At 38.4% G+C, this 15002-nt stretch overlaps 1 protein-coding gene across 3 annotated transcripts in view; it reads left to right on the forward strand.

Moving 5' to 3' along the window:
- Positions 1 to 15002, forward strand: part of LOC118849937 (ATP-dependent translocase ABCB1-like) — a 496364-nt gene that overhangs the window by 327278 nt on the left and 154084 nt on the right. Inside the window, exons 12-18 of one of the 3 annotated variants that reach the window (XM_036759042.1) lie at positions 1309 to 1512; positions 2678 to 2848; positions 4760 to 4921; positions 5914 to 6093; positions 8277 to 8423; positions 9621 to 9728; positions 12389 to 12466. The exons of 1 other annotated variant lie outside the window; for it this stretch is intronic. In XM_036759042.1, the coding sequence (XP_036614937.1) occupies positions 1309 to 1512; positions 2678 to 2848; positions 4760 to 4921; positions 5914 to 6093; positions 8277 to 8423; positions 9621 to 9728; positions 12389 to 12466 (1050 nt within the window). The remainder of the gene's footprint in view (positions 1 to 1308; positions 1513 to 2677; positions 2849 to 4759; positions 4922 to 5913; positions 6094 to 8276; positions 8424 to 9620; positions 9729 to 12388; positions 12467 to 15002) is intronic. One more of the 3 variants, XM_036759041.1, reaches the window with a different exon arrangement.

Here is a 15002-nt window from a genome sequence, read left to right on the forward strand (position 1 = left end):
TAATTCAGGGCACTAGGGCCTATTCCATCCCATTCCCGCCCGGTCTGGTTGGTCCTGCCGCGGCCAACACTGGGCTCTGCTCTGTTCCCACTCCCAGCTCCGTGGGTGATAGACCTTACCCAGCGACCATCCAGGCTGTCCTCGGCTGGAGCCCTGCTTCCCTCTGCTATTTTGTGGGTTCTGCAGTTCCAGATTTTTTTCAGAGCCATTTTTTATATGTTTTTGGAGGGAGCTGGTGGGGGAGCTCATGCAAGTCCCTGCTTTCCAGCCACCATCTTGGCTCTGCCCCCACAAATAAGTTTTTTTAAGGTAGTTTGTGGAAGGAGTGAATCAGGAAATGTTCCCTTGTAGGATATAACGCCTACATATGCTGAACTTTGAAAAAAAGATAAGTAGCCTGACCAATGAGGGAGTGTATTCTAGGCATGGGGGATAAATGATACAAATGTATAGAGGCAAAATATAGATGGCTAAATTTGGGATACAGTGAACAGTCCAGTTTTAGCTGGAATGTGGAGTGCGTGAAGAACAACAGTGTGAAATATGGCTAGAAAGTAAGTTGCAAGTCAGATCACCAAATTTAAATGTTATATGAAAGAGTTTTTATCCTGTTAAGAAAAGGGAGCCACTGAGGATTTTTGAGTGGGGGAATGCCATGATCAGAATGACTTTAATTTTTAACAACTGGATAGAAGACAGATTATAGAACACAGAGGATGGCAACAGGGAGACCAATTAGAATTTATCAAAATTTTCTAGACAAGAGTTAATTAAGTCTTTGAGTATGGTGATGGCCATGTGAGAAGGGGGCAGCTAGATAGCACAGTAGATGTGGAGTCAGGAAAACTTGAGTTCAAATCCAGCTTTAGACACTTACTAGCTGTGTGACCTTTGGCAAGTGACTTAACACTGTTTGCCTCAGTTTCTTCATCTATAAAATGAGCTGCAGAAGAAAATGGCAAACCACTGCCATATCATTGCCAAGAAACCCCAAAAGAGGTCACAAAGAGTCAGACACAACTGAAACAACTGAACAACAACAACCACAAATGTGAGAAGAGAAAAAGATGAAGAAGGGAAACATGTTTTGCAATTGTAATAGCAACACTTGGCAATTGGATATGAGTACTCAGAGAGATGGCAAGTCAAATATAACTCTGAGGTGCCTAAGAAAGTGGTGCTCTTCTCCACAAATGACTTTAATTGACTTAAATAATTTAATGATACAAACTGATTTTTGGCATTGGGTTTACATTAATCTTTTTGACTTACATAGATATGTGAAGGTGGAATCTGCCTCTCTTCCAGGTCACCATCGATGGACAGGATATCCGGACCCTAAATGTAAGGTATCTGAGGGAAATTACTGGAGTTGTGAGTCAAGAGCCAGTACTGTTTGCAACTACAATTGCTGAAAATATTCGCTATGGCCGTGAAAATGTCACCATGGAAGAGATTGAGAAAGCTGTCAAAGAAGCCAATGCCTATGACTTTATAATGAAACTTCCTAAAGTAAGAAATTTTCCATCCTAGTTGTAGGTGGTGTAAACCTGAACTCCCCTTCAACATGGGCTCCTGAAGGCTACATTGCCCTCCCCTCCTCCAAGTTCAAGGCACTTTTTGGTCAGTAGCTTTTCAAAACTGAAACTCATAAGCCTCAATAATCAGACCAAATAAAAGGACATGTTAATTCAGAGCAAAAAGCTTTGAATTAAAAACAAGAGTAGTTGGCAAATAGCAAGGAATATACCACCATGCAAAAATGGTCACAGTGTTTTAGCACCCCCTGTCAGTGGTAGGAGAAGGAACAAAGATACATCATCAGAACATTCAGGTTCCTAAATTTCAGCTGAGGTAGAAGACTTCTCTGTCTCCAGAGCTGCTGATTGCTGCTTCCACACAGAATAACTGATGTTCCCCTATGGGCTACTTTCTCTGCTATGCTGCCATGTGCTGGTTCTCCACTCAATTGTAGTTTCTGAGCCGCCTTCCCTCCTTGTGTGGTTGTGACAGAGCACAGCCTAATGTGACCTATTTGTGCTCCTTTGTAAGTCAGCCCCACAGCTGCATCCATACAGCAAGAATCCCTCTGGCCAAATCTGTCATTTTGACTACTTTGCCTTCCTCTTTGAGAGCAAGTCCCCAAGGCTCAGCCGATGTTTGGAACGGGGCGGATAAACTCTTTTCCCATTATCCCATTAGGTGCCCCTAAAAGTGAGCAAGCAATTATTCTCAGTAGGTTTACTTAGCAACAATGGAAAGGGCAGGTTGGTTTTGCTGACTTTTGTCCCATATTCCTACCAGTGAACCCAAAGCACTGTTTTCCTTCCAGTGGTCTTTTGGCATTTTGTCTTTGGAAGTATATATGTGCATGTATGCATATGTGTTGCCTTTATGTTGTGTACATGTGTGTATACATATGTGAGTATATTGTGTGCACATTTCTACATGTACTGTGTGTGTGTTTGGGTTGGGTACTTTTATTGGGCTTCCAGGGACTATGCCATTTGACCTGATGATGATGACTTACCTCATCGTAGTGGCTTTACCTGATGATGACTTTCTTTCTTAGTAATGTATATCTAGAACATGGTGTGTAGATGTTCATTGTTGCAGGGGCTGTGATCTATGAAGAAACATCGGGAGCTACTCTAATTTGGGATTTTTTCTGTAATAGAAATTTGACACTCTGGTTGGAGAAAGAGGGGCCCAGCTGAGTGGAGGTCAGAAACAGAGGATAGCAATCGCTCGAGCTCTGGTTCGTAATCCCAAGATCCTTCTGCTTGATGAGGCAACATCAGCCTTAGACACTGAAAGCGAAGCAATTGTACAAGGGGCACTGGACAAGGTCAGTGAATTTCAACAAAATGGATTTAATTAGGAATAGGAAAAAGAATATGCCAATTTTATGCCCTTTTGAAAAATTGTTCGAAGAAAGCAGAATTTTCACTAATAATTTCTAAGGTAATCCCTCCCAGCCATTTTTGTTTTCATAAGCAGAAGTGTAGCTAAGAAGAATAATTCTTTGAAAAATTTTGATAGTACTTTAAAGTTTGCAAATACACATACAATATACATGTATGCATATATATGTATATGTACCCAATATACAGGATGTCTCAGAAGTCTTAGTGCAATTTTTAAGCTTTAATAGGTTAAATAGCTTAAAACTGTACTAAAGACCTAAGGGTTTTGGAAGAGAGACAGAGAAAGACAAGAGACAGAAAGAATAAAAGAGAGTGGGGGGAGTAGGCCAGCATTCTTTGTTAAGAATTCTTTTACTGTTTCTTCACCAGACAAGAGTCAAACTCTTTTCTAGGGAATTAAATTTTTCCTTGGTCTTTTTTCCCCCTCTGTCTTCTCCTAGTTTCTTGTAAGCCATCACAGGTAACAGTATCTAAACTCTCTCCTCCCAGATTCTTCACAGAATAACAGTTAAACTGCAACTATCCCATTGTCTTTTTAAGATACAATAACTATCTGGAGACTCTTTGGTCAAGACAATTGAAGCTGGCTTTACATGTAATCGTAATTAAGTGTTGATCTTGCTCACTGTGTTACACAGTTTTTTAGACGTTTATTGAAGTAACAGTTACTTAAATTTAACTTGGAAGTCATAGAATGGAAACCAAGCATTATAGCTACAGTTGCAAGTCTTTCTTTTATAAAAAGTCTAAATTAATAAATATTCTAGAACATATTCTAATTCTAGAAACCAGCAGTGCAGTTGTGCAAATTTAGGTTTAGCATTACCATTATATTAAGCGGATTCAAAAATCATAGATTTGGAATTAAAAGGGACCTTTTAGAGCAGCTAGGTGGCACAGGGGAAGAAAGCACCAGGTCTGGAGTCAGGAAGACTTATATTCAAATCTAGCCTTAGACACTTACTAGCTGTGTGACCCTGGGCAAGTCACTTAACCCTATTTGCCTCAGTTTCCTCATCTGTAAAATGAGCTGGAGAAGGAAATGGCAAAACCATTCCAGTGTCTTTACCAAGAATACCCTAAATGGAGTCACAAAACAACAACAACAAAATCTACCGTCCCCCATATCATAGATGAGTACACTGAGATCTAGAGAGGTAAATCTGTTTGGCCCAGGTCATACAGCTAGCAAGTGAGAGAGGCAGAATTTGAACCCAAGCTCTTTGACTCTAGATCCATTGTATCATGATGCCTCTGTGCTGCAGGCAAGTTAAAATGTCAATAAAAATTAAATCCACAACTCAGAACTTAAGCCTTTCAGGTCATCAGTTATCCCCTTTGATGCATTACCATTATCAATTAATCAACAATTAACTTATTAAGTGCCTACCATTTCTGCTAGGTAGGTGTTGGAGATAAAAATAAAAAGAATGAAACACACTCTGGTGATAACATTGTCCACAGCACCTCAATGACAAGCTTGCAAGTCATTAAGTTATTTTTGGTACTCCTGACAGATTCATGATCTGTAGGTGTGGCTACTCCCTTCATCAATGCAGATTACACCCTATCTAATGGCTGTTGGTAATGTGCAATTCTTATACAGATCTTTCCATAAATTATGCAAAAAGGAACTGTCCAGAGTGCTAGAGACTTTCCTTTCATTCTTTGAACATTCATGAGTACTAGTACACTGGAAAATGTGTAGCATTCAGAAATTCTACTTTCAGAGTCACTGTTGCCTCCAATACCATATCTTATTTGTACTTGACCTTGTGTTTATAGCAATTTTTAAAAAAATTTTGCTTAATTCTAGTTTCCTTATTCCACAGGCAAGAGAAGGCCGTACCACCATTGTTATAGCACATCGTTTGTCTACAATCCGTAATGCAGATGTCATAGCTGGCTTTGAGGATGGAGTCATTGTGGAGCAAGGAAACCATAATGAATTAATGAGACAGGGAGGTGTTTACTTCAAACTTGTTACCATGCAGGTACATTTTCAGTATATCTATTTTTCAGTTTTTCTCTACAGACATGGGTTTTGCTATGATTTATACTATAAGCAAACAGCACCTCTCTTCAGGAACACTTTGAAAGTAATAAAAATACTAAGTTTCAGCCCTGAACATGGAGTAACTAAAGAAGAAAATTTGTGAATATAAATTGGAAATATGATTAAGATGAAAGCCAAGACAAAAGTGATTGGGTCTCTGTAACTGCACAAGAAAGATAATACAAAAGAGTATATGTAAGGAATCATTGTGGAAAAGAAAAAAGGAGATAGACTTGAAGTTTATCACATTTTGACACTGAGTTTCTAGATTTAAAAGAAATATAATTTTCCTTGTGTCATTTTATTTTGTTTGCCTGCACGATTCTTATTGCAGTGGGTTTTAATGATGTATTAATTTTATCTTTTAACATATAATACAAATTGTATATATGTATGCATATGTATATAAATACATGTATACATATATGTTTAATGTTCAGTCGCTTCAGTTGTGTCTGACTCTTTGTGACCCTATCTGGGGTTTTCTTGGCAAAGATACTGGAGTGGTTTGCTATTTCCTTCTTTAGCTCTTTTGACAGATGAGGAAACTGAGGCAAACAGGGTTAAGTGACTTGCCCAGAGTCACAAAGCTAATAAGTGTCTGAGGCTAGATTTGAGAACTCAGTAAGATGAGTCTTCCTCTCTCCAGGCCTGGAACTCTATCCACTGTGACACCTTGTCTCCTCTCTGTATGTGTGTACATGCATACATACATACATACAAACATACATACACACAAACATACTTACATAGATGAAGTAAACAATTGAATAGCTAGCTATTTCTTACCAGTCTATTATTGAAGAGCAATGAAGGACAAAATATTGACCTTAGCTCCTCCAGCTTAAAACTTAGATTTTCTTTGTTAAGCCAGATTAACTAAACAGCAGATACTGTCTTTAAAGCTTTTTTTTTTTTTGCTTATTTTAGACAGGAGGAAAACAGATTGAATCAGAGGGTCCTACAGATGAAGAGAGAGATGAAATGAGGGCCTCAGAATCAGCTACACAAGGTTTTGGATCCAGAAGCCTAAGAAGGCGATCAACTCGCTCAAGTATCAAGAAGCAACAGGGATCAGAGAAAAAAGGCACTGGAGAGGAGGAAACGCTTGTAAGTCTCTTGGTATTTTTCTGCTCATATGGCTGGGGATGTTTTCCCAAGGTGTGCAAGCAAGATCAGAGTTAAGCTGGAACCTAGCATCTAAAATTTAAAAGAAGCACGTGGCCCACAACAGAAAGTCAATTTTCTTTGCTTACCTTCACATGTCTGTCTTTCTATTAACTGCCTACTTTTCTCCCTTGGCTTCCTGCTTTCATGACCTTTAAAGAAAAAGATGATATAGCAGCAAAAACTCAGTAGCCATTTCACTGTAATAGTTCATCCTTAATTTCCTGAGTGTGACACCATCTTTGCATCTCAGCAGACTGTTCTTGGCTTGCAATGGACAAAAATAATTCTTTATTTAAAAATGCACGTCTCTCTCCTCTTTCCTGAGTTGGTGTGGAAAAGTAAATATACGCCAGAGACAGCTGATATTTCCCTATTTTTTGTTACAAGAATAAAATGTATCACTAAATAGCAGATAAATTTGGAAATGAAGGTCACATAGGGATATGTTTTATATCTATATATACATACATATATACAGTCATCTGTTCCACATCACAACTTTCCCCATCATGGTTACAGTATATTGTGGGTCAGCATAACAAATTAAATGAGAATTTTGGGGGAGTTTTGCAGAAACTGCAGACAACACAGAAGAAGTTTAGAAACTCAGAAATGCATAAAATATGTGTATGGTATTGTATAATGGCAATATATTTTATCTTTTCATACCATAATAATTCAGATATCTTTTCTGGTACAAAGAGAGGGCCAAAAAATTGATGAAGATTTTCCAGATTGCAGAGGCACTGGTCCCCTAGCCCCCATGATGTGGAAGGGAGAACTGTATATGCATATGTTAATTAAAAAGTTTTAAAAATAAAACAATTCAGCACCTAAGTATCAACCTTCTGATAATGGGCCTCTTCAAGCTGAGCTATGTTGGTGCGTTCATGGTGGGCATACAGCCTTCACCAGCCTCATACTCAGAGCTTTTCCAGCCTGGCAGAACTCATGAGAGCCCATTGTCTCACTGGAATAGCACTCAGTTAAGTCATGCTAATAAGCATTCATTAAGTGCCTAGTATATGCCAGGCACTGTGCTAAGTACTGGTAACTTAGAATAACCTTCATGCCATGAGGAGATGATTAGAATTATTTTACAAATAAAATTAATTAATATTAAATTAATCATTGAAGAAAAGTTAGACATTAATAATTATTAACTAATAATCAATTAATCATTGATGAAAAGTTAAACAAATTTAAAACAATGATAGTTTGGATCAAAGTTTCTGTCTGAAACAGTCACTAATGTGAAAGCAGAAACCAGGAGAAAAAATTTCACCCTTGCTCATCTTTTCAAATTGACACTTTCCATAAAATGCACAATTTAAGTGAGTATTCTCTGGGTCACATAAGGGAAGGAACATAGTATTCTAGGACTTGGATTCAAATTCTGCTTCTGAGACTTACAATCATCTAACCTACCTGGACTTCCATCTTCTTATCTGTAAAATGGTAGGATTGGATCAGATGGTCTCCAGTGTCCTTTTCAGCTCTAAATCTATAATTCCTTATTAATTATGTGAAAATTAGCAAATGATATATTGATGATACCTTTTAAAAATACCTTGCTTAGCTTTTTTTTAAAACAAATCACTGAAACTGCTTTTTTGAGGTATAGGATCTAGAATTTAAAGTGAAAAAGAGCAAAACTTGGGTGTTTTTTTCTTTTTATCATCACCTGACATCCTATGTTTTACACATAGCTGATGTTTATTGGAGTGGAGAAGGAAAACTATGGATGCCCTGCCTTGCATACTGACATGAGAATTTACCAGTCTTTTTAGTCAAGAGAGCACAAATATTTTGAAGTGAAAACTGCACACACTAAATCGGACCTAGTGTGACACGCCTGAATGGTGACTGGCAATTGTTGGAAGATTACAAAACAAACATCCTCCTGGTTGCCCAATTAGATTGATATTGACTTGATTATTAATGATAAGCCGTAGTAGAGGGGAGACGCAAGTGTGGGATGGTCTCTCTTTGCTGAGAGCTTTGATGAGATGAACCAGGCTGGAGAAAGTTTATTCCTCTAAGCCTTAACTGCAAGCAGATAATGAAAATTCATGCCAGAGTTTGAAAGATCTATTACTTGTCCTGATATCTTTATTTTCTAGGATGAAAATGTGCCTCCAGTTTCTTTTTTCAGAATTCTGAAGATGAATAAGACAGAATGGCCTTATTTTGTGGTTGGCACTATTTGTGCTATTATCAATGGAGCTCTACAGCCATCATTCGCTATAATATTTTCCAGGATTATTGGGGTAAGTGCTATGAGTGGCAGGACATATTCCAATGACCACAGGATTTTGAGCCTTGCTTTATGTAATCTGGTAAACACTTTGTGTTGTAATTAAGGATGGGCTTTTAAAAAGTCAAACCTTTAAACAAACTTAAGCAAAATTCACCCTTGGGGATATACAGAAAAAAAGAGATTTAATGTATTTCTAGTTCCAGGAGTGAGGGAATAAAGCCAGTGGAAATTGCCTTTTCTGCAAATTCCTGTTGCACTTATTCTTTGGTATCTAGTATAGGGATATAAAATGATAGGCTCCATCTATGCCCTTTTAGAAAGGGCAGCACAACTCAAAATGACTCCATTAGGCTATTTATGGATCTATTTCAATATAAGCAGTAATTGGAGTAAGAGAAAGAGTGCTAGATTTGGGTTCAGGAAACGTGGATTTGAAGTGACTGCACTGTGTATATTTTTCAAGCAAGTCACATCCTCTCATGACTCTAGTCCTCATCTATTTAATGAGAAGGTAGATGATTTTAGTTTCTGTTCCAAATCTAAAATCCTACAATCCTAGTTTAAAGTTGGATTTGTTCATTCACTCTTATCTATCTTATGAATGGTTGAGGTATGATGGTTGGTTGGATATGAGAGGTGAGAGGGAGCTATGAGTCAGAGATAATGCCAAAGTTTGGCACCAGGTGCCACAGATTGCAATGTGGGGTGAGAAGAAGAACAGCATTTGAAGTTCTGGTGATATGCCCAAGTGAGATCCTTTGTGCGGGTGGAGATGTGGGTCTGGAGCTCGGAGAAGAGGCCAGATGAGTCCCCTGTCACACTCACTGCTATGTTCTTGGTATTGTAGTGAAATAATCCATCTTTTGCCAAAAGAGGAAGCCCTGTGTGTTAGTTCACTGTATGTTTAAAACCCTCAGCCTTGCCTTTCTTTACTATTTGTAGAGAACTATTGTTTTCAAATATACTAATTAGTTTCACATGTGGTACTCATTCAGTCCACATAAAATGTAAATGAATTAAATTAAAAAATTTAGACAAAGGTGTGAATTATAAAGTTACTAAGAGAAAAGTAATAAGCCTTTCAGTTAGACATCCTCAAAAAAAAACCAGACCTCTCTTGGGAAAAGAATATTGGGGCACACAGACTTTTGTGCTTAGCCAGCATGGCAATTCCTACATTCCTTTGATAAAAATAAATTTTTTGTAGGTCTTTACACAAGCGAATTCTGATGATAAGAGACGGCGTGATAGTGATTTGTTTTCACTGTTATTTTTAATACTTGGATTTATTTCTTTCATTACCTATTTTCTTCAGGTATGTATCCACATTTTTCACTTATCTTCTACAAATTTGTGTACATGTTTTCTCCCTTACAGAATATAAGCTCTTAGAGTGCAGGAACTGTTTCATGTTTGTCTTAGAGTGATCAGTCAATTCACAAGCAGTTGTTAAGGTTTATGAAGGGACAGGCCCTGGATGCTGTGGATACAAAGACAAAAAAAAAAGGATCCTTACTCCCATGAGGCTTACATTATATTGGGGGAGACGATGTGTCCATATAGAAGGTGATGTAGAATAAATACAAAATAAATACAAGTTACAGGCAAGGTAGTTATGGAGGGGGGATCCCAGTAATTAAGGATACCATCAAAGTCTCTGTGCCTGACACATGGTAGATGTTTAATCAATGCTTGTTGATTATCCAGTGAGGGTTAAAAGTATAACTAGAAGTGAGTAGAGCACCAGCCCTGGAGTCAGGAGGGCCTGAGTTCAAATCCAGCCTCAGACACTTGACACATGTATTAGTTGTGTGATCTTGGGCAAGTCACTTAATCCCAATTACCCTGCCAAAAAAAACAAACAAAAAAAAAAGTATAACTATTGTTCAGTCTACTTGGGAGTGTACTCTGTTGATTTTGCTAAAAGATGGGTCAGCCTTGATAAAATATGTACAGGTTCTTCTGTCTCCTCTTTGTTTCATCTCTTTATCCCATGACAATTCCTACTTAGCATTCTCCTTCCCCCCTCCAAAATTACATAATATACATTGAGAATATAGTTTGAATAAGAGGGAACTGAGCATGGGATTTAATATCATAATTAGATGTGGAATTTGGGAGGACCCTAAAAATCCTTGCATTGATCCAAACAAATAAATTACATTAAATGAAATGTCAACCTTTGGCCTAGAAAAGAAGCACTCAGAAGCAAGTCACGTGAGGCTTAAAATGAAAATATATAAATTTTCTTTCCTAAGGCTGGCATTTACCCAAATGGGAATGTTCCCTGACAATTATACTTGTGCCTTAAGGTAAAAACATCAGTAGCAACAAAAAGCCAGTAAAGAACATAGTTCTAAAGAATCCAATATTATACCTTCCAAATGACTTGAATGAAATGGCAAACTTAAAGATGAAGTGCTGTCTGAATCTGTTCGTTGTACTTTCTTCTCCAATGTAATTCCTTTTGTCTGGCCATGCTCTCTGAACACCTATAGTCACAGAGTTATCATTTAGTAATGCAATACAATCCGACAAGATTTTGTTAAGGGCCTTCTCATTAGACAACATTGTGCTAGTGGGCAAGGCTTCAAAACCAAAATGAAAAAGAAAATGGCTCCTGCCCTCAAGGGACTTCCATTCTACTGGGAAGATATAACATGTAAATAGATAAGTGTATACATGATAATATGGGGAAAGAGAGAATACTAATAGCCAGGGAAACAGCATGATTAGCACATGAGTGCCAGATACTCACTACAGGCATGACAGAAAGAATGGAAAACCAGACCTCTTCCTTTCCAGGAGGTAACACAGAAGTACCTGAAGCAGCTTATGCGTGTACAAAGGCAAAGTAAAAGAGTGTAAGATTGTACAGTACCAACTTCTAGAATTCTAAGAATTCACAGAAGGGAAAGATCATAGGAGAGTGAAAGTAGCCAAGGAAGATTTCATCGAAACAATGGATCTTGAGGCAGGGCCTTTGTTTCAACAATCTGGCTAGCAGCTTCTGTAGGGGTGTAAGATCCACCCACAGCCAGCACCCAGAAAGCTGCCAACAGCACAGGTTCTTTTGTTCTGCTTAATTAAGGAAAGCAAGGTGAAGGGGTTGACAAGCTTACTTTTAATTCAGTATACAAATATCATTCATTTAGTTGAGGGGAAAAACCCAGCACCCTGAACTTCAAGACAAAATGCAAACAAATTACAAACATCAACAGACTGACTTTGTCTGATTCAAATCCCAACACATAGTTACCAGAGTTCAACAAAGTCTCAGCATCCGGGTTTACAAGCTGGAGGGCTCCTTAGCTACAGCTGCCCAGAGACTCCTCATCAACACTATCTCCAGAGCCCCACACAAATGGCTCTGTCCTCCCTTCTTATAGGGCTTCAGACATCATCAAACATCATCTGAATCACCAGAGGTCAGGCTCTGGTCATTGATTCTTGAGTTGGCCCCTCCCCTTAGGACCCTGGGAGGTTCATATCCACATGGATTATGTTAACATCTAATGGGGTTTGGGCCTGGGGCTTAGCACCTAGTAAAGCTCACTGAGATAAATTGAGTCACTCAAAGAAAACAAAGGCCATTCTGGTTACAGCCTTGAAGGCTAGCAGTGTGGAATTTAGATAAACAGAGAAATCTGTGGCAAAAATATGGTAAAAACGTATCCTATGAGGGGACTAGTCCAACTGGAACAGAAATCTAGACCAAGAAACGTACTTGTCCATTAAGGTCATGTAGCAAACCAACACCAGGAAGCAGATGTGCCTTTGACTTTGGTTTTCCGCCATGGTGATAATCCACCACTACCAATAGTCTTCTATTAAAGAAAACTCTGGAAAGAGATATTTGTAAATATTGTAATATTTATAAATAAACTAGTGCTTAGCATGGTGCCTGGTATATGGCAAAGGCTTGATAAATGCTTCTTCCCTTCCTTTCCCTAATGCGTTCTTTCTTTTTGACAGGGTTTCACATTTGGCAAAGCTGGAGAGATTCTTACCAAGAGACTCCGATACAAGGCCTTTAAAGCAATGTTGAGACAGGTATTCTTTTTAAGTCACAAATTGATAGTGATGATAAAATGAATGCCATCTGTTGCCTGGATTCTTTCCTTTTCAAGAATAATTTCACCACCATCTTATAAATTAGCCCCTGAATCAAGAGTTAAATAAATTTGATGATGGGAAAATTAGAATGGTAATGCAAACTTAAAATCTATCCACATAAGACTTTGCATTAATTCACGTTTAGGTCACTAATGCTCCTAGATGCTGTAAATACCCTTATTTTTTCATTTTCAAGGGCAGGAGAGAGGTTGGCAGGCACTACAGGGGTTTTGTTAAATCTGCAAAATGATTTTACTCTTCATGGTTTGACATGAGTCCTACTTCAACTCAAGGGAGGAAAATATCTGCCCTGGATCAGCATGTATAAAGATATTTTTCAGCCCTAGAATATGTCAGGCAAGGCTAGTACTTCTAAAGATGTGACCAACAGAGATTTATTTTCTAAGAACTTGTCAGTGAATACTGGAACAGTGATCCAGAAGGATGAATTAAATATCTATATGATTGCAGAAGTGAAGAGCATCAGATAGATCTCAGCTAGTTCTGTGACTAGCAAGATTGCCAAAAGATTGAAAGAGCTGATTCCTCCTTACCTTAGGTATCATGTAACTTAGAGCTCAAGGAGGATAATGGAGACCCAGAGGGATGATTTCTCAAGGTCACACAGGTAGTGAATTAGAAGATCCAGGATTCAAACCCAGGCCATCACACATAAGATCCAGGGGTCTTTGTGTTAGTCATTTAGCATTTATCAGTCACTCATTATGTGCCAAGCTTGGTAATAAGCAAGAGTAGGGTAAAAACCAATCCCTGCTCTCAAGGAACCCACAGTCTTAAAATCCCAATGGAGAGACAACATGTAAACAACTATGTGCAAACAAGATATAGTCTGAATAAAAGGGGGCAGAGGGGATCATCTCAGAGAGAAGGCACTAAAATTAAGGAGGCCTGGAAAAGGCTTCCTATAGAAGGGGGGGTGGACCTTGCTGTGAAAGGAGTTTGTTTTCTTTCTCTTGAATTGGAATTCCAAGATCAGGGTTCAAATTCTGTATCTGTCAATTTTCCTGGGCAAATGGCTTCATCTTTCTGGTAAAACGAGGAGATTAAACTAAATGATCTCAAAAGGCCTTCCATATACCAGGATTTGGATTTGAACTTGTAATTCCCAGCTTCAGCCCTCCAAGTGGAGCATTCTTTCTGTTACACCATATAAAAGACCCTAGTGGTGTAACAAGCTTTTGCTGCCCCTCAGGGATATAATATTTAGCTAATTTATATAATTACTACTCAAACTGTGGAAAACAGCTAGAATTTATATAGCTCTTTACAGTTTGGAAGCAGTTTACACAGGTTATCTCATTGATATAATATTTAGCTAATTTATATAAGATCTAGCTACTCAAACTGGGGAAAACAGCTAGAATTTATATAGCCCTTTAAAGTTTGGAAGCAGTTTACACAGGTTATCTCATTGATACAATATTTAGCTAATTTATATAAGATCTAGCTACTCAAACTGGGGAAAACAGCTAGAATTTATATAGCCCTTTAAAGTTTGGAAGCAGTTTACACAGGTTATCTCATTGATACAATATTTAGCTAATTTATATGAGATCTAGCTACTCAAACTGGGGAAAACAGCTAGAATTTATATAGCCCTTTACAGTTTGGAAGCAGTTTGCTCAGGTTATCTCATTTGAGCCTCAGAACAACTCTGAGGTACACGATGTCATTATCCACATTTTACAGATGAGGCAACTTAAATCTGGCAGTTGGTCCCTGATGCTTTCATTGCAAGACTCTGTCTTCCTCCTGTGGCTCCACTTATGGGATCATAGATTTACAGATGGAAGGAGCCTTAGAGGTTATCAGATGTAACTTCCTTATTTTATAAAACAAGTGAAGAGAGCATTGCCTTTGGAGTCAGAGGACCTGGGTTAGAATCTTAGCCCTGCCATCTGAAAAATCAGGGGGATGGACTAGATGTCCAGGTCCGTCATTGGTTTAACACTGTCAGTGCTGGCAGAGACCAGTCACCACCCATCCTCCCAGAAGAAACTATTTTCAGTATGATGTATGCCTTGAGAGTTGGCCTGTAGTTTTTCTACTTGTGAGTAATGGGAGAAGTTAAAGATTAGGACTGCCACTGTGGCATCCTGAGGCTCCATCTATGCGTAATACTCCTGCATCCAAAGCTGCTCCCCTTTCCTCTCCTTCAGTCCTAGGCAAGGACAGCCCAAGTAGAAAAGATGAATGGGTGTTTTATACAGTAGCCCTTCATTGCCTTTGTTTACAAAAATGTGTATTTTATTTTTAATTTATGGAATAAAACAAGCATCTCCATAACATAGTATGATAAAAAAGATGATTGCACGTGAAACTGCAAATCTACCATGCACTGCTTAGCACTCCCTCCGAATACAGAACAAAGTTAACATATAAGTATTTTTCCCTTTTTTTCTTCCCTCCCTCCATCTTGCCCTAGAGATGGTCTTGATTAGACACAAATAGG

The sequence above is a fragment of the Trichosurus vulpecula genome, chromosome 5 (genome assembly GCF_011100635.1).
Source record: "Trichosurus vulpecula isolate mTriVul1 chromosome 5, mTriVul1.pri, whole genome shotgun sequence".
NCBI lineage: Eukaryota > Metazoa > Chordata > Mammalia > Diprotodontia > Phalangeridae > Trichosurus > Trichosurus vulpecula.